Raw genomic sequence first — 21,505 nt, forward strand, 5'->3', positions numbered from 1 at the left:
TACGAGTATAAAACGATAAAATTCCCAAGAGTTCAAAATCAAAATAATTGTGTTGATTGTGAAGTCTTTTCTATAACCTTTGCGGTTTCACTTAAATATGGTATAAAACCCGATAGTCAGGTATAATCAAATATTAAAGCGACCAAATTTGAAATATTTTACACTTCTAATGAACAAGATGGTTGGTTTGGAAAAGGACACATTTTATTAATTGGAGATTTGTTGCAACTTCAACCAGTGTGTGAAATCCAACTTGCATCAAAATTACTTCAGATAAAATCAACTCATATTTAGGATCATTTGGTTCTTTTGATTTATGGAAGATTCTTTTTCATTACGATGAATTGATTATCAATGTGCGACAAAAACTATTTAGAATATTCAAAAGTGCTATCTCGAATTAGAATCGGTTACTTGAAGAATGACGATCTAAAACAATTTAATTCTAGAAAATTTGTTTTTGCAAATAGTGACTACTATGAAAATTTGCTCGAATTGTGAAATTACATCGATGAACTACAAATAGATAGGTTATCTCTTCTAGCAACCAGTTACATGGGTGAAACATTAAATACTGAAATGTTAAGACGCATCTCTTCTGTAGAAATTGAATTAGTTACTTATGATTCATTAGACTGTGCAACCTATTTGAGGAAAAATCAATAAAGCTTTAAAATCAGACGATGAAAATTGTTCTAAGACTGGAGGTCTTCCTAAGGTCATCGCTAATCACAAGATCATCTTATATAAATCACAAGGAATGAATATAAAAAATGCCTTCGTAGATGCTGGTAACAATATTTTTACAGTTGGTCAAGCATACGTCGCTTTTTCAAGAACAACGTCTACTGAGGGATTGCATTTGATCAATTTTGAACCATCCATGATCAAGGCGAATTCTGAAGCAATACAACAGATTATATAGTAAATGTAGACCTGATCTTCTAGTTCTTGAAGAGGGGAAAAATGAATTTAAAAAAGGGTCAAGGATGATATTTGGGTTATGCCTAAACATAACAATGAGTGCCAAAAATCGAATGATGCAAGTGATATAAACCACACAAAAGATAGAGAATTGCACGGATTATCTAATGGTGATTCAGTTTCGTGTTATACTAATTCAGTTATTCAATGTTTGTTTAATTGTGCATTATTAAATAATGAGATCCTGAAATTACCGAAAAATCATATATTACATACGTCACTTAAAAATCATATCAATAGAACAAAGATAGACATGATAGAAATAAGAAATTTGTACATGAGAAATTCAATGTTTAACGACAACAAGATGCTGTTGAATTTTTCACGTATTTAATTGACAAAGTTGAACCTTTCAAGAACATTATTGAATACACTATCCAATACACGATTATTTGTGCAAATGATAAATGTAAGTATGCTTCAGAGCACGAAAAAAATAATTTTGTTTTACACATAGATATTAAAACGGATAGTTTAGAGAAAAATAACAGTTTAAGTCTCCAAGATTTAATTCATAATTTTAGTGAAAACACTCATGTCGAAGGTTGATGTGCTGAATGTGGAAACACAGATTTCGTACATAGAATGGAAATTCATTCTTTAGGAAAAATTTTGATCATTTAAATAAAATTATTCGAAAACGACGCAGTATATTTACCCAAAATAACTGAAAGTAAAGGAATAAAAAAACATCTAATGGATGTTTGCAAACTATTTCGGAAAAATTATTTCGGAACTATTTCGGAGTGCAATATTTCATCACGAGCAGTCAATGAAAGAAGGACATTATAGTAGCACGATCAAAATTGGGAAAAGTTCGATTGAAGCTAATGATTTATTAATTGCGAAAAATGTTGGCACGAAATTCCAAAAACTTTTTTTTTTTAGATTCAGAGCAAATTTGATTTTTAATTAGATAAGTGAATACAATCGACGAAACGTTATTAGCAGACACATGACAGATATCAGAATTTTTATAAATATAAAAATAAAAACAGTTTTAATTTAACGAATGAACAGAAAACAAAAACAGATGATATCTAAACGCCCAGAACAATAAAATTGTTAAGGTTTCGGTGACAGTTTGCAGTCAATTGAAAACATCGAAAATCAGAATTCAACAATTTATTTATTTATAGTTCTTCAAAAAGACATTGTCCGAATCAAAAAAGTACAGACATGTATGAAAGGCGATAATAATTGTTATATATTTTCTACTTCAATTTCTCAAACACAACAAAATACACCGTTAAATATTTGATTCCTATATACTGAATATTAAATATTAAATATTTTATTCCTCTACTAATATTTTAACTAAATGATAGAACTTTTTTAATACAAAACAAATGAAACTGTACTTAAAATATCAATTCTTTTAAACTAATTTTCTAGACTGAAAATCGAACTGTATAAAGTATTCAACTAAAGAATTTTAATTTTTTTATAATTTCTGATACTTTATTTGTTTTTCAAATAAATTTGGGTGTTATTAAAAGTGTTACTTAAGGTAGCCATCAAGCAAGGGAGATGAAAGTTTTTTTAATACAAATTTTTATTTTTTTGGCAATTATACATTAAATATAATATAATTTTAATGATAAAATCATTTCACCAGAAGAACAATTGGGATCCAAAAATGTTTTACTACGAATTTTTATTTTATTTTTCAATTATACTTTTACTGTGCTTAAGTTTTAAAGTAAAAATTCACGTGATCAAGAAGGAGGTGAAATTTGATTCAAATATTTTTACAGAGCATTTTCAAATTTTTTTGCAATTTTACTAAATATTGCAAAATTAAGGCATTATATTACAAAACCTACGGATTTTTATTTGAAATAAAATTCTGCCAAGAACAAAGCTGGAAAAGATATGAAACCATTTGTTTGCTTTTTTATTTTCTCCTATCTTTAATTCATAATAAGGAATATGCTTAGGAATTTTTTACCATTTTCTGATGATCAATTCTGTAGTAATCAAGGTTAAAATGAAAAATCACAGTTTTATTTTAAATTTAGTTACACCAGTTAAATTTAGATTAATATTTTTTTCTTTTTTTTATTCCTAATGTTAACGATAACAATAAATATGTGAACTAGTAAACAATAAGTTACCCCCATGGCCCAATGAGATAAGGATATCAGGCCAACCATTCCTGAGGTGTGCGGTTAATTGAACCCCAACCACCAGTGTAGACTGATATCCATTATCTAGTACTCACATCCATATGAAAGTATCAAAATTTTACTAGATTATTAAAAGTTATGTAATAAAATGTTTTGAAAAAGATAACTGAACACATTTTATTTTGAAGCCACCATAAATACCTGTAAATAAATGATACTAAAGTATATCGATTTAACGATTTCTGAAACCATGCATAATTTATATTTTGCTATTTGAAAATGAAATTCATCTTTTATAGAGTATAAAGAAGAAAATAAATTCAAATTAAACCCAATCTTTTTTTTGTTCAGCCTTATTTTTTAGTAGATTTTGGTGGTTTTTTCCTGTAACAAAGTTCTAATGGTTTTCAATTTTATCAAAACAACTTATGAAGTATTTTTTTTAATATGAAAAATTTCATTATCTACTAAAATAATGTGAAGGTATTTTTTTTTTAAATTTCCATCAACATTGCTTCATGTTAAAGATAATGTAATGATATATACTACATTTTGAACTAACATTTAAAGTATTTTCGTGCAAAAAATTAAGAAAGTTAGAATGAAAACGTAAGGTAAAATATAGAATGTATTCTCACATTCTGGAGAGATCTTGGTTACGCTCCTTATTGTGTTAATTAAATAAATAAATGCTTTTTTTCAAAGTATATAATTTAATTCAAAATAAAAATTATTATAGTTTACATAATTCACAAAAATAATTGTTTTAAAAAATAATTAAGATACATGAAGGTAGTAAATTAATAAATAAATAAAAAATAGTTAATCATAGGAAGAGTTTTTGTGCAAAACTTTTGGTGTTAGAGGAAGGTGCGGGGATCACACTTCCGCAAATCTGATAGTTGAAGGTTGTAAGTTATGGTAGGTAATTATAGATAGAGACCATACAAAGGCATTAGTAGGTTTTGTAAATTCACTCACAGAAATGTCTGTAGAGGCATTTGCATCAGTGACATTCTAACACAGGCCAAATTGATGACATGTGTTATCAGGTTTACAGAGTCTAAAAGATGAAATCCAGTAAAGCCCATCAGGGCTAGGACTGAAGGGGGTGATGTGACAGCTGGGATCATTGCAAGGCGGGTTTCTCTCCCAACAAGGGTCAGGATATATAATAGAAATTATTTTTAATATAATTTGTGAATGAATTGAAAAACAGAAAAATTGTTAGATTGGATCATTTTTGTGATCCAATAATTTCATCCATATTATCAGCTAGCTATTTATAATCTGATTTGAACAAATGAGACGTTATTTAGTTCACAATAAACTGTTTTGAATTTTATCTAATAAAACATATTTCAATAAAACTAATACAAAACTAATCAATGATTACAAAATTTAAATGGGAACCATTTTGTAATTTTCAAAGGTAAAATTTTTAAACCTTTTTTTTAATTTTAGATGTTGTTGGATAAAATTTACACTAGATTTCATTAAATATCTTCATCTGTTCTTAAAATAAAAATGTTAATTGAAAAATTTTGAAATGACAGACAGAGGGAAAATGAACTGAAGAGTAGAGAATTTGTTCATGTGAACTTTCTTCTTTATTTTGATGTTCTGATTAGTCCATTAAGCTTGGCCAACACTCTTAGAACAATCTGTACACACACACACACACACACACACACACACACACACACACACACACACACACACACACACACACACACACACACACACACACACACATATATATATATATATATTTTTTTTTTTTTTTAAACAAATTTTGTACATTCATAAATATCAGATACATATGGAAGAAAAATTTAAGATGCGTATAAGTATTAGTATTTTTAATTTACTTTGCAATACTGTTTTCAGTTTTTAAAATGCAGATTCTCTCCTTTCTTGTTATTTGAGAATTTCATAGTTTCACACGGACAGCATTTTTTTACCTATCTACATTTTAAATAAAAATTAGATAAAAACATACAATAAAATAAAATTAATAAAACATATCCATAAAAAAAATAAAATATTTTTTCAATACTACTTTAATTTTAATCTTTTGAGGTTGGCGCCAAATATCAGGGTAGTAAATTTTAGGTAATTGTTTTTGATTTAGGATCAATAAAAAAAATTATTTTAACCTTTTATAAATCCAAATGCGCTACTGATAAAAAGCATTATACTTTTATATGATAGAATTTCTTTTTTTACATTTTGTTAGTAACCGCTACTAAAGTAAAGGAGAATATTTAGTTCCTGGGTTTACAGGTATACTAGTATTAAACATTTTTTTTATGTATGCTGCCTTGTTACACAGTAAAAGTAAATTTAATCATTAGTGTGTTAAGTAGTCATTATGTTATATTCAAAATCAATTCTATTCTATAGTCTTTCTATTCAGTTGCAGAAAGGTATTTTTCATTAATTAATTTTACTATTTATCGTTATAATTTTTTTATAAAAGTAGACAGTACATTACTGTAAGCCATAATGGAAAAGAATTTAATTTATTTTCCTCATTAGTAAACACTGAACTGCTTAAGTGCATTTCTCCAATCCTTTACATTGTGCAATAATATTTAAATTTAAACAAAGGTTTTATAACTCAGCTTTTTAATTATTTATTTAATGTATTTTAACTTTTATTTCTTTAATAATTTTTATTTATACATATCCTTACAATATTAGAACAACAAACCCTGGGTGTTTTAATATACATCTACAAGTTTATTTCTTTTTCTTGTACGAATTTGTCACTAGTTTCATTATTTTTCTAGTTCTAGTATCTTAAAACTCTTCATTTTGAAATCTCTCAATCTGCTTAATTTTAAACAGTCTTCTTTAAGACAACATTTCAAGAAGTTCGCCAAATCCACATTTTGCTTCCATAAATTACTAAATTTTATATAAATTAAACAGTTTGTTTGTCAGTTGCCACAACCATAATGGTTAGTGGGTGACCTGATATGAATCACAACCAGTCACAACCAATACCAGTGTAAGGAGAGAGGTGTTAATTGGGAGGAAATAGGCAGAGAGAAATTGTGGATGGACAGAGAGCATCAACAAGACTTAGTCATCATTTCAATCCAGTAAACTGGAACAAGGTTCGAATACGATTATGAATAATGAGAATATTATGATCAGGCTAAGGAAAATGAGTAATAAATTGGTTCTATGCTGCCTTCTTTAATAAGTCAAACATATTGTTGAATATTAGTATGTAAAGCCAATCAAAATGCAGATGCCATTGATTTCCATAGTTGACACCTTATTCTGTTCACTGCAGGAACTAGCAGTTTAATGAATATCACAACTTTTATAGAAAAAAAACTCTGACTATTATTACTCGTATGTGTACCACACATGGTTTTACATCTTTTATAAACATTAAAAAAACTGGAGCAGATAAATAAAGTAACATTTTAATGTAATTCTAAATGATGTGAAATAATGAGTTATAAACATAGACTTAACTCCGTGCAGAAAACAATTACTTATACATTACAAGTAATAAAACAAAATCATAATAAAGTTAAGTTAAATTAAAATAACAAAATGCAATAAAGAACATAAAATTATATTTATTGATAGCTTTTAAGAAAAAAATTCTATAGAAATCTTTTATGAAGCAGAAGGAAGTCAAAACAAAAGAAAGAAAGATTACTCACTAGTTACACAATGTAACAATTGTATGCTACAATGAACAAAGTAACAATAATTTAAATTTTAAAATCAGCTGCTTATAACTAAGAAGTAAAACTGTTAACTGTTTTACAGATTCAAATTAAGAATAACAGTGTTGATTAAAACACTAAAACCACTTTACTTTTTAATACACGAGTAAAACAAAAAAAAGAAAAAGTTTTTATTACAGAAATTATTATACGGTATTAAAAAATGATCTACAGCAAATTAAATTTAAATACATATATGAATTAATTGTACAGCTCATGAATATAAGAAAATGATACAAAGTAAATTTAAAAAAAAAATTATTTTGCTGGCTTGTGTCAAGATGCATAGAAAACTAGAAAACATTACAATACTTTCTCTTACATGTTTTGTGGATGAGAAAGTAAAGCAATACATGATTCTTAACTTTCACTATGGATTAGAAGAGACTACCAATGGAATTTGAAATGTTTTTTTTTAACTTTATAAAAAGATTAAAATATAGAACTATTTAATTTTAATAGTTAAATTAATAGTTTAATCATTTAAATTTATATTAGGTATTCAACTTTACATACAAACACAATAATAAAAAAGATTGCTGTCTTTGTAGTAAGTTTGTATACTATAGTAAGAAAAGTAAATCAATAAACTAAACATTTTTATGTAAATTAAAGATAAAATTCGTTATTAGAAAGGTGTAATGTTAAATAACTAGGAAAATAATGAAAAATAAAGTATCTGATGAACTGAACTACATTTAGATGTAAACTTATTGTGACATTGTACATGTAAATATCATTTAAGAGAGCAGACACTTTTTGAATGATGTAGAGGAGAAGTCAACTTTTATTAAAGAATTAAAAATAAAATAGACCACATTATGAGTGGAATTGGTGGCTGGGTTATAAGAGGCATTATGATTCCAAAGAAAGGATGAAAATGAAATTGTTTCAAATTGTATGGTATTTAATTTGGTTGATAAAATTCAAAATATGTTTAAAAAACATAAAAAAAGTTTTTATAAACATTATAAAAATATGTTAAGACAAAATGTGCTGAAAAATATATAAGCTTTAATTTTAATTCTTCTGAAGCTTTATCATAGAATATAAAACAAATAAAAAAAGCTGACAACAGAGTTGTAGGACTTTCCCATCATGCATTTTTTCTCTGATACACGGCTTACACACACATACACTCACAAATTAATTTAAAACACCTCACTGCTGCACTAGGGCTCTTTGTGGTGATAGGGGGTACTATTGATGCAGTATACTCGCAAATGCTTTTAGAGCATTTTTTTAGGGGAGGGGTGCAATTTTTCAAAAACATTTTTTGTAAATATTGTTATTTTTTTTAACAAATGTTCCTAAGAAAAAAGACCTTGATTAGGCAAAATCTCAGAATACCTTGCTCTACAACCTCACCCCCTTAATTTTTTAAGTTGAAAATTTAATGGTATCAATGTCCCATACATAGAAGTAATCTGACCAAGTTTGGTCAAAATCGGTCCAACAGATCAAAGGTAATTTATAGTGTGAAAATGAACACACGCATGCGCGCACACACACACATCAAGATCCAGTGAAAACTGTATATACCCAAATTGGACTGATACTTTCCCTTCTACAACTATAGCTTTGCTATAGTGCTAGATGGGAAAGTAAAAATGCAAGATTTCAAAATATTGTTGAAACAAAAGTTATTAACTTTATGGGATTTAATTTTGCCCTTTTAAGCTTTTTTATTTTCCCTATTGTGAAGTAGAGAGACCACATTACATATTTTAGAAAGGGGTGAATTAATTTTTAACTTTTGTCCTACTCTTACGGCTGTGATATATTTTTTGAAAGTTTTTTAACATAGTGTTTCTGAAAATAATTATGTTTGTTAAACAGCCTGTCTCTTTGGTGAGCAAAATGAATATGATAATTTAGATATGTATAATGATATTTTGGCGAACTTGATATGTTGATAACAATTTTCTTCAACTCTGTGAAAACAACAGGAAACCATTTCTTACTCCTTAGTAGCTAGTTATGGGTGTTCGGTGTTCCAGAGAATGGCAATGTTATTTTCAGATATAACTTAAGACTCATATCAGGTCAAATTGTATTATGTTAATACAACATAAAATAGTTTGCAAAATAAGTTTGGAAATAGAAGATAATATTTTTTATCACGAGAGCACCAACCCCAAGGATATTTTCAAAATGTTATTCAATCTATCATTCTTTCAGCTTATCAACTTTTCCTCATTGAATCTATAGTTCTAATTTTTATAGTAATAGACAGAAAAACATGTTTAAAAGATAAAAAATCTGTACAAATTATGATTATACAACAAAGCTTATAATTCTTTTTCATAACCTTTACCACTTATGTAATCTCTATTCATGAAGAAGATTCTAAATCAATATATAAATCTCTGGTGTCTCTAGACCACCTGTTAATGGTTCATTTAAAACTATAAGAGTAATATCAATTAACCATCATAAATTATTTTAAAAATTTATTATAAAAATTAAGTATACTGACAATGCTTACTGTATACAAATTTAAATCTTTTTTAAATGCTAAATTTAACAGTAGACATTAGGAGTATTAGTGCTCTTGGTCCATTAGCAAGGATAGATTTAAAATATTGTGATTATAAGGATAAACTAAATCTATGGAAAATAATTATACTTAAAAATTGATATTAATTGGGTAATGTTTGAATAAATCATACAGTTTCCTGAAATTTGTGGAAGGTTCTATTTCAAAGGTGATGAAATATTTAAATAATTACAAGGTCACTTCAAAAAATTGAGACTTGAAAATTATAGGGTGGAGATAGTTAAATGCATAATTATACTCAAATTATCAAACGCATTTCTTGATTCTTTTAAAGAAAAAACAAAACTTACGTAAGGTAATAAGATTGATGGTGTGTCACTCATAATAACAATTACCTAAATAAATACAAGATGATAAATTTTTATTTACCTAATATACAAAAAGATGCAATTAAAAATAGAAAAAATATAGGAAAACATTCAAATCATAAAAAACTAAAAACGTATGATGCTGGAAGCATTAAAGGATATTTATTGATGCATAAAATGGTTCAGAAAATATATGGGTATGACTGAATTAGTGTTTAAGACACACAGTTATTTCACTTGAGTTAATAGATGAACTTTCCACCAGTTAGTGATGAATATTTTCAAGGTAGACTAATCTGATCTCTTATAATTTATTATTATGTACTGATCTACAAAAAAATTTATTTGAATGCAGTAATAATTATTTATTTATACAGAGGATATATGTGATGAACACAAGAAACACTAAAAAAATATAATTAAACTTACAGTAATAATATCACTATTTATTTCTGGTGAAACTAAGTGATAAAGGTAAAAAAGAAAACAGTAACATATATTTTCTTTCTAGAACTACATCATGCTCTAGTTGCTGAGCACATGCACCCATAATTAGCTAAGTTACTGAAGTAAAGAATCTTTAATTGGTTTACAACGGTAAGCAACAGCAGTAATTTAAATACAAATGTAAATAAACATATAACCCTATGACATATTTATACTACATCTAATAAAAAAAATTACTTTCCTATTCTTGGTTTGAATATTAAGAACACAAAACATTTATGTTTTTTAGATTATAATAAAGAATAAATTTATTTTATCAGCATTTTACACTTTATAGAAATTTAAACACTTTTAAAAATTTATTTTCAGACCTTAAGAATTGTTTTCTTAAAAAATACTTTTACCTGAATGCTTCTCCTTGATTATGGGAGCCCCCAAATTAAAATTTTTTTTCAATTTCAAACTTTTACTGCTCAAAATGAATTTTGTTAAATGAACACTAAATAACTTATACCCCTCCCGTAAGGGGAGTACTTGCAGATTTTAAAAAAATCAAAAAACTTTATAATTTTGATTTTAATTTGTTTAAAATCAATTTTAGTGATTATTTTAATCATTAAAAAAGCCTCATGACGCATGAGCTCCCACATTTTCAGAAAGTTGAAAACATATTTTTCAAAATTGTGCTACTAATATTCTAATATTAAAAATTTTGGTTTTTGGTTTATTTTGTTGAACATCTTGGCTTCAAATCTTTAAATTTTAATTTAAATATAATGAAATATTACAGATTGCATAGTCAGGAAAGTTATTATGAATAGCAGGAAAATTATGCCACTCATCTATTCATTGCCAAGTTTTTATTTAAATGAAATCTTACATAGAGAGAGAGAGAGAGAGTGAGAGAGAGAGAGACAAAGAGAAAGAGAGATAGTAAAAGAATATAAATTTTTCACAGTCCATCAAGACATTCATGTTATTACAGATTAGAAAATCACAAAACAGTTTATTACAGAAAATACACTGTAAAAAAACTAATATTTTTAAATTATTTTTTAAAACTGATAAATTTTATTTAATCAAATCAATAAATTTAATTTATAGATTATAAATTGTTTCTTTAAAGATTTAATTATCATTATAACTCAATTAGTTATTGTTAATTATCTCAACCATATAAACTACTTCATTAGAAAAATTTTAGTTTTTTAACTATTTTCTTCATGCATTGTTAAGAGTTTTAATGTATTGGAAGAAAACCTATAATATGTAGTAGACATTAGATAATACAATATGTCATGGCTAATTAAATTAAATTTATTGATTAGATAGGTAAAATTTATCAGTTTTAAAAAATCAATAAGAAGAGCATTTTAAAATTTTAGCTGATTTTTTCTCATTGTGTTTTTTCCATAACCATTTACTATACTAAACAGTTATTAGAATAAAATGAAAAAGATGAATACAAGAAATATTTACAGAAAACAGATATGCATTTTCATAAAGTTAAACAATCAACAGTAAGTGAAGATAAAAGTAAGTATAAATGCAAAAGTAAAATTAAAAATAAAGAACACTATACAAAATTTTAATTAAAGATTAAAAAAAAGAATATAAACAATTTTTAATGAAAAGCAGAATCAAATATAATAATTTAATGCTTTCATTAGCACTTATAAATAGATATTTTGACAGATTTCCAATTTCTCATGCAGATATCATCAGTGATCCCTCTTCTCATGTCTGAGAGCTGGTGTATGATTCATATCCCACTGACAATATCCCACTATAGCTCATGGTCCTCTGTCATTCGAATCAATGTGCCTAACAGTTTTCCTGTAGCCTCTTCTTTTTGGTCCAGTCTTCTGCATGGCCTTCTCTTTTCTTTTTTTCTGTTTAGCCCCCAAAACCACCGCAAGGTATTACTTCAGAGGATGATGTGTATGAAGTGTAGTCGATCTGAGACCTGTGATTAATTGAAACCCACCCACCAAAGAACACCAGTATACACGATCTAGTATTCAATTCTGTATAAAAGTAACTGCCTTTTTAGTAGGATTTGAACCTTTGAACTCTCAACCTTCAAAATCAGTTGATTTACGATAGTGAGTTCACCACTAGACCAACCCGATTGTTCACATGACCTGCTGCTCTTGATTTTTCTCTGTGACTAGCTCTCAAGATTTCCTAGAACTCACTCCCTTCGTAGAGTCTGTCTATGGATTATATGGCCGTAAAGCAGAGGATGTACTGGAAGCATATTGTGGACAACCTCTTTTGTATAACCAGCTCATTTATCATCGAGTTGTTTGTTCTCTTTTCTGTTTTTTTATTATGTTTATTTTAAGTTGGCTTTTTTTTAAATCTAAAAAATACATTATTAGATATTACATATCTAAAATTCAATCATTTTAATTGGCTCAATTTCTTCCTCTATTTGATGTTCTAAAAAAAAAAATGAAAATGTAATTTCTAACAGAAACAATTGTTATTTAACAGAATCTCATGTTAAAGAGTTAATACTCTTTAACATGAGGTTCTAAAAATATAGGCTATAAAAAAAAAATCATTTCAAGTAGCCTGAAGCTGTTCGTTGCCAATACACAACCTTTTGTTGCCTTTTTGATATCCTTTTTATGCCAGAAATATCATTTATATAAAATAAAGTAAATTTCTTGTATACACTTTAGATAAATAAATTTTTTTCATATAAATAAATTTAAAAATATTGGGATTTAGCTGATAAGTAGTAATGCTGTTTATAACAAATCCAAGGTGTTATATAACCAACACTGGTGAATTAAGTTATTAAAAACTAGTAATGCTGCAACTAAATTCCATTTATTATTCCATTTATTTCTTCAGAAAAGTAATATATCAAAAAGGTAAAAAAGAAATTACAAAAGATTTAATTTTCAAATTAAGAACTCTTTTAAAAATGTATTTTTTGCATATGTAAGGTTTTTCATACATAAAGAATATATTGCAAACATGTAGTTTATGTTACGGAAGTCTTATCATATTTTGTTTATCTTAAAATAAAGAATATAGTTTAATTATACGTAATATTAATTTAGAAGGTAAATACTATAATAATAAAAGTAGAGATAAGTAATAATGAGAGAACCAAGCGCAAACACGAGTGATTCAACATGTCACATGTCATGTTATGTTGCTAGTCACGTCATTAAAGTGTGTTGCATATTACTATGTTAGATGAGCTAGGTACACTACCTAAGCACAGGTACACAATAAAATAATAGCAGGAAGTGCACTCAACTGTGATGGTACTGGAAGCACACCCAAACACACTGTAACTGTGACTACCGATGTTGATTTACTGTTCGACCATTTTATTTTATTTTTTATTAGTATTTATTATAACCATTTTATTTTGTTTACTTTTTTTATCTTTAATGTTTTAAAGAAAATAAGGTGTGACAGGATATCAGCAAGAACTTTTAAACAGAAAGGTCAAATTTGATTACTTCAATAATAGAAAACATTTTAAAATTATGCTTCTAAATTTATTTTTAATTTTACTACATCACAGCAAACTGATTAAATGACAGTGTACTAAACTATATTTGAATTTTTAATCTATTGCTAATGGGCTTTTAAAATTCCATCTATGAGATGGAAAAATTCCAACTTGAATCAATGAGGTTGAATCTTAATTACATTCAAACAAAGTTCAAGTAGTTAATTTTCATTCTAATTATAGATGGGAAGAAGAGCTTATGATGAGTACTGTAACAGATTGACAATAAAGTAAATCTTTCATTTTTTTAAGTAAAATGATCAATTATGCAATAATATACGATCAGAATATTTCTTTGATGCAATTTAAATAAAATTAGTTTTATTTTATTTCATTTAAGTCGATTAACTTCATTGATGGTGTATTGAAGTTTTGTTTTCTCTTCTCTGTGTGTTCTTAGGTAATTCACTTGAGACACACCTCATCTTTTATGTGAAGAAAAATAATTACTGGCCATAATGAATTTTTCAAATGCATTTCTGAAGAGCAACTTTTTAAGAAATTAAATTTGCCACCAATTCCATGATTTTCACTAACTTATTACTATTTTTTTTTTTTTTTATTCATTACATTTTGTTAAACAGTTTATGTTTGAAAAGGTTTCCATTTTACAATTATATCTTATTTTTCTAGTTAACATCAATAAACAAAACAAAACATAACATACAATAAAAAACATAATCCAAACAAATTTAAACATTGTATTTTTTTTTATCTTTTGCAATAAAAAAATTAAAAACAAAAAAACTTTTGTTTTAGAAAAGAATTATCTCTTAACTGTCTGCTTCTATTTCAAAGAGGACTTCTTGAATGGCTGTATTTTTGTAATTATTGATGTATTTAAGTTTTCCATGATGATATATTTATCTACCTTTTTATAAATTTGTTTAATTTACTGAAATTTTTTTATTTCATAAAAAAAATATAACTATTTTTGAACTGACAAGTGACTTGGTTCATGAACAATGCCTCAAACTTATGTTATGTCATAACAATGAAGTGAAATACTTTAAAAAGCACAGATACTTTTAAAATGATACAATTACAAAAAAAATTATTTTTTTCATATTGTTCTTAAAAAAAAAAGAAGAAAAGTCTATTGGGTTTATATTTGTAAACATGCTATATTAAAAAAACTTTTTTATTCCTAATAAAACATAATATCCACACTTCATTTTATTTTCCTGTGCTACATATAGGATTTAGCACAGCAATTCAGCCTATTAGAAGAAACCTCTTGCTATTTTTAATAAAGGTAACCTAATTTAATAATTTTTCAATGAATTTATTGAAAATTAATTTTTTTTTGTGAAAATGTAACCATGTTGATGAGTTTTTAAATAATTCCAGTTTTATAAGCTTTACTTTTCTCATCCACGTCAAACATATGTAAATAATATCCTCAAATAAATTTCAATATTGTTTGCCTTCATATTTATTTTATTGAATAATGAGTTGATTTATTTATAACTTCACATATTTCCATAAATATGTGAAGTTATAAATAAATATTACATTAAAATTTTTATTCATTGATATGAACTTATCACTCCTCTTTTATATTTATTTAATTTTATATGTTTAGTTACTTTTCTGATCACTTTTTGCCCATGGTTCCCTGGAACCTTCTAGACAAATTTTCTGGCACAGTTTCTTTTATTATTTAGTATAATACATCTAACCATACCTAATATGAATTATATAAATGTTAGGTTCTAAATAAATCATCTACTTATTCAGAAGAAAATAATTTAAAATTTATAGTGGTAAATTAAGTTCATAAATCATTAAAAAAATTCTCCTCTACAAAACCTTTTTCATTATTGACAGATTGTAAAGTAATCTGAAATCTGTATAATACATAAAACTATCAATGTAATATATTCTTTTTTGAGAATAGTAAGTTTTATAATTTTTCAAAATAATATAAACTTAAGAATGAATGAATATTTATAAAAAAAATAATTTCAGTATCACATATTTTCTAGATAACCATAAATTTGATGTCCATACAGTTTTTTGGTTCTGTCCTATTATTACCATCTTTGTTGTATTTAAAACATCCTCATTAAATAAAATTTCATATGATATCGCTGAGACATATACATTACAATATAATTTGCTCTCTAAATGTTTTGAATATATTTTCTATGGCATTGAAAGATGGAGTAGTCTTTACACAATTTACACTTTTTCAGTGACTGTACATACTATATATATAAATAAGCATAAATTGCTATCTAAAATGTTGAATTGTTATTATAATTGTATTATTGTTATTTTAAATAAAAAGTTTTTTATTCTTCAACAATTTTTTTTTTTAAATTAACATCTTTTTGGTAGCAATTTAAGGAAGAACATATTCTTATAAAAATAGTTAAAACTTATCTAAAACTTTAAAATTTTATTTTTAAACTTTATTTTAATGGAATTTCCATTCCAAGAAAAACTCACATTATAAGCAAAAAGAAAATTAGATGAAAATCTGAATTTAATAAATGTTCAAGAAATAAAATATAGATACAAACAAAAATATAGATAAACAGAAAGTAGAATAGAATGTAAAGTAAACTTAATAGAGACACACCAGCTACGAAGATGTTATCTTCTTTCCATTGTTATCATTATCATTTACCACTAATTTTAACCTACTCATTTTGTGTAATTCCTACATAAAAAAGAATTATGTTTCACTCAAATAAATAATAAATTTACAGATTTAAGAAAAAAAAAGCAAAAGATTGTAAAACTTTCCCGGTGCTGACCCTCATGTTCACAAAAACGTTTTAATGAAAATAATAAAATTAAGTTAAGTAAATATTATTACTTGACTTTTATGAATGCAAAATCAAATAATATTTAGTTATATTTAATTACAATATCTTATGAAGTTAACAATTTTATTAAAATAAACAAAAATAAAAATGACAAATATTATTATTAAATATAAGTTATTAATGATTATAATAGTGAAAACAGTGTTTTTATCAGTATAGCAGATGGTTACAGGAAAAAAATTTGACTGACAGTTATGAAAAAGATAAAAATGCTTAATAATATAATCTGGCTTTGATTTGACCACCTTCATCAAATGATTTTACCTTAAAAATTATGCAGTACTAAAAGTATAACTGAAAAAAAAATCTAAATTCTTCTTAGTAAAAATGTTAGATCCTAGTTGATTACTTTGACCAAATGATATTTTTATCATCAAAATTATAATGTATTTGGAATGCACTTGCCAAAAAAAAGAATCAAAATTTTTTTACAATAAAAAAATTTTCGTCCCGTTTGACCCCTTACTTGACAGCTACATTATGTAAATTTTTTTATAACAGTTACAACTTGAAAAAAACAGATAAAGTATTAGAAATTATACAATTTTTTTTTTAAATTATTAACATGGATTCCATGGGACCCTATCTTTTTTAAAAAGTTCCCATGTTGTTAACATTGATACTTGATAATGTAGGATTTTCAATCTTAAAAATTAAAATATAAAAAATTGATATTTTAACTATGGATCCCTTCAGCCCCCTTGTTTTTTGGGGATTAAAAGTTTATTTATAAGACTACTTCAATAAATCATCCCAGTTTGGTGCAATCTTACTTAACAAGTCTAAAAAAAAAAAATAAGAAAATATTAATCAAACTACAGGCCAACACATATAAGTATATCTTACGAAAATTCTATAACTTCTTTAGCATATTTTGGATAAAGGGGTCTTGAAATGTTGACAATTGTAAAAACTCTAATATCCAGAATTTTGGAGGAATACTTTTCCTTTATAACTATGCAGTAGAAGCAATAGAGCTATAGCTGGGAAAAAAATTTATACAAGTTATGAGAAATAATGAAAGTTTGGATTTTTGTTCTTTAAAATTTTCTTTTAAAATGTAACTTTACTGAGTAAAAACCCATCCATTTTCTACAGAGGAGTAAATTTTGGAGTTCCCAGGGAAATTTTAAGAAAGTTATGGCCATGAATTTTTGTTAAATTAAGACAAAAGTACTCTAAAACTTTATTTAAAATACTTAAATCACTTTTAAATGAACTAGAAACACACAATCTTAAACGAAACAACACGTGCATACCAATATTCTCAAACAAATCTCACTAAAATGATAGATTTTTAAAAGTCATTATTTTTCATTTCATTAGGATAGTGATACTAATTTACGTGAAGCATCACGATTTCTTTGGGAATATGAACGAGAAGCATCGTCAATGTGTAATGAAGTTAATGAGGCGAAATGGGTTTATACCACCAATATTACAGAACACACTAAAAAACATATGGTAAGTGAATTATAATATTTCATTTTGTTTATTATATTATAATGGGTTTTTTCTCTTCTCAAGAAAAATTTGAAGCATCTTAACCTCTCCTTATTACATCTTACTCAATTGGAAAGACATCAATATCCATTCTACAATGCAATAACTTAGAAATAATGGTTCTAATAATTTATCCTTGTTTCAACATCAAGTTCTACCTAAATTAATTTGTAAGTTCACAAAATTCTTACTTTCTGTAAAATTCAAAATAGTTTTACAGTTTTCTATATAATAAAAGTAATTTAAATTTAATAACTTCACACTGTACTCTCTTCAACAAACAGACTAACACCGTAGGTATAAAAACTCTCAGTCAAAAATTCATCAAGAAATTAACAATTAATGTTATGTTACCATCTTTTTTCTTTGTGAGATCAATCATTAGACAAGTAAGAAGTAATTTTTATTCTGTACCAGTAATTTTTAACATGATAACTTAAGGCTTATTCTATAGTAAAACTGTTAGTTTTACAATGCATATAATACAGAAACAATATCATTAAAGTAGTTTTAGAACTACATTTATACTGTATAAGGTAACTTGTACTAATATTTATTTTCTTTCAGGATATTTCAAGTAAAGTAGTTGTAATATTTTTCATGATACAGATATACCATTATAGAAAATTAGGTATAACTTAACAGAAATATGTAATAAGTAAAACATTACTTTTTCACTAGTTAAAAATGAAGAAATAATGAGGAGAATGAATGAACATAGAAAAGTAAATAGTAAAGAACAGGAACAGAAGGAATAGGATACAGCTTTTCCAAATATCATAATATTAAAAGGATCGATCAAAATGGTGTAAAAGGACAATAGAAGATGCAAACAAGAGAGCCCAGAAAAGAGTAAAAATTATAGATTATTTATAAGGAAATGGGCTGTATCAGGATCTTCAAAATTTAGCTAGTAATAGAAGAGAATAGATATAGACATTGTATAAGGGATTTGCTTTAGGACAGAAATGAGTTTCAATCTACCTAATAAATAATATTTTGATCTGCTAATGCAGAATTTTCTGCTCAGTTATCTTATTAAACAGGTATAGGTGTATCAATTAAGAAAAGGGTAACAATAAATGTTATCTTAAAAATAATTATAACATGTAATAGTTTAATAAAAACCTTACATGAAGACTTGAGTCCAGAACTCACATTTTGTACAGAATTGTTCAATCAAAACTATAATAATATCCAAACGTTCAGATTCATAACTATACTGATATTTAATTTTAATATGCTTGAGTTTTTTTTTTTACTAGGCCTACCACTTAAATTCAATGTACAAGATAAATGCAAAGAATAATTGCAAGTAATACAAACAGACCTACTTCAAATCCAACAATAAACAATTTTTTATAGAAATAAAAATAAAATTGTCATTCACTAGGTGCAGCTATTTAAATCTTACAAAGTAGGGAACAATGCAGGATTAATTGAGATCAAAGGTCTCCAAACGTTTTAGCCTAAGGGCCACACTGACTCCTCCACTAAGTTCCAAAGGCCAAGACCTAACTAGCTCATCATATCAACATATTGCAGTTTAGAATTTTTCACGTAAATTTTCGTTTCGGAACTAGCCGGCGAGTGAGATATATATTATTGGTCCAGTTGTGTACGCGTCTTCCCAAATCAGCTGATGTGGAAGTCGAGATTTCCAGCGTTCATGTGCCAGGAAAGGCAGTTATTTTTATACGGATTTGAATACTAGATTGTGGATACCGGTTTTCTTTGGTGGTTAGGTTTCAATAACCACACATCTCAGGAATAGTTGGAATGAGACTGTACAAGACTATACTTCACTTACACTCATATATATCATCCTCATTCATCCTTTAAAGTAATAACTGAACGGTAATTTCCGGAGGCTAAACAGGAAATTACAGTGTGTTTAATTTTATTAAAAGTATCTTAAAGATAAATCCAGTGCAATTTTTTTACTCAGACCCCTGCTCTTACTAGTATTAATTGGCAATATTTTAATTTGAAGTTACATCCCTTTTGTGTTAATTTGTACAAATATGGGCAAGAAAAGAAAGATAGGTAGTGAGTGCAGAACATTTAAAGAGCATTGGGGATATCAGTATATCGTGATTGAGTCGAGTAATAAGGCGATGTGTATAATTTGCAATGAAATAATATCAGTCTTCAAGGAATACAATATGAAATGTCATTATGAGACTCTACATTCTCAGAATTGCTCCAAATTTACCGGAAACCTACGGTTAGAAAAAAATGAGTCTTTGAAACGCGAGTTGAAATCTCAGCAATTGTTGTTTAAGAAAGTAAATGCTGAAAAAGAATCAGCAACTCGTGATAATTTCCACGTGGCCCATTCAATAGCGAAACATGGGAAACCATTTATAGACGGGGAATTAATTAAGAATTGCATTATTGCAGCAACAGAGGAAATGTATCCAGGAAAAGCTAATTTATTTAAAAACATCAGTTCATCAACTAACACTGTGGTTCCAAGAGTAAATGATATTGCAGAAAATATATTAACTCAATTGTCTGACAAAACTCGACACTTAGAATGGTTCTTTCTGGCCCTGGAGGAGTCAACACATGTTTCAGATACTGCTTAGGCGTTACTTTTTATTCGAGGAGCAGATAAAAATTATGAAGTGTATTTATGAGCTTCTTGACGTTAACAGCATTCACGGCACGACCACTGGAGAAGATATTTTTAGAGGAGTTGAAAATGCTGTTCAGAAAAACAATCTTTAATGGCAAAACTTGAAGTGTATCACTACTGATGGTGGCAAAAACATGTGTAGAAAAAATAAAGGTGTCATTGCTCTCGAATCATAGGCCATAGAAAATAACGCTGATTCAAAACCATTAATCGTACATTACATCATTCATTAACAGTCTGTACGAAAAGTGCTTGGATATGTCAGAAGTTTTAAAGCTCGTCATGTCAACTGTTAATTATATCAAATCACAATTGCTCAATAATCGTCAATTCTGCGAGTTTATTGAAGAGATTGGAGAAAATGACCTACCATACTGTACTACAGTACGCTGGTTTAGCTGCGGAAAATTTCTCACGCGATTTTTTGAGCTTCGAACAATAATCGAAATTTTCTTAAAGGAACTGTTCTCTGGCTGACTTAAAAAACAAGTAGTTATGGAAGTTATCATTTCATACAGATTTAACTAAACATATAAATGACCTTAATTTAAAATTATAATGAGAAAACCAACTTCTGCCTGATTTGTACACTCATATTGTCCTTTCGACAAAAAATTACAACAAAAAATGTTTCAAAACATTGTTATTCCTCCTCTATGAATCATGAGACCTTGCCGTTGGTGAGGGGGCTTGAGTGCTCAGGGATACAGAGTAGCTGGACCGAAGGTGCAACCATATCGGAGAGGTATCTGTTGAGAGCCAGACTAAGGAATGATTCCTGAAAGAGGGCAGCAGCTCTT

The 21,505-nt window shown here is 26.9% G+C and overlaps 1 protein-coding gene across 3 annotated transcripts in view; it reads left to right on the plus strand.

Moving 5' to 3' along the window:
- Positions 1–21,505, plus strand: part of LOC142329871 (angiotensin-converting enzyme-like) — a 111,303-nt gene that overhangs the window by 23,154 nt on the left and 66,644 nt on the right. For all 3 annotated transcript variants that reach the window (XM_075374754.1, XM_075374752.1, XM_075374753.1), the window contains exon 2: positions 17,888–18,025. In XM_075374754.1, the coding sequence (XP_075230869.1) occupies positions 17,888–18,025 (138 nt within the window). The remainder of the gene's footprint in view (positions 1–17,887; positions 18,026–21,505) is intronic.

The sequence above is a fragment of the Lycorma delicatula genome, chromosome 9, assembly GCF_047948215.1.
Source record: "Lycorma delicatula isolate Av1 chromosome 9, ASM4794821v1, whole genome shotgun sequence".
In the NCBI taxonomy this organism is placed as follows: domain Eukaryota; kingdom Metazoa; phylum Arthropoda; class Insecta; order Hemiptera; family Fulgoridae; genus Lycorma; species Lycorma delicatula.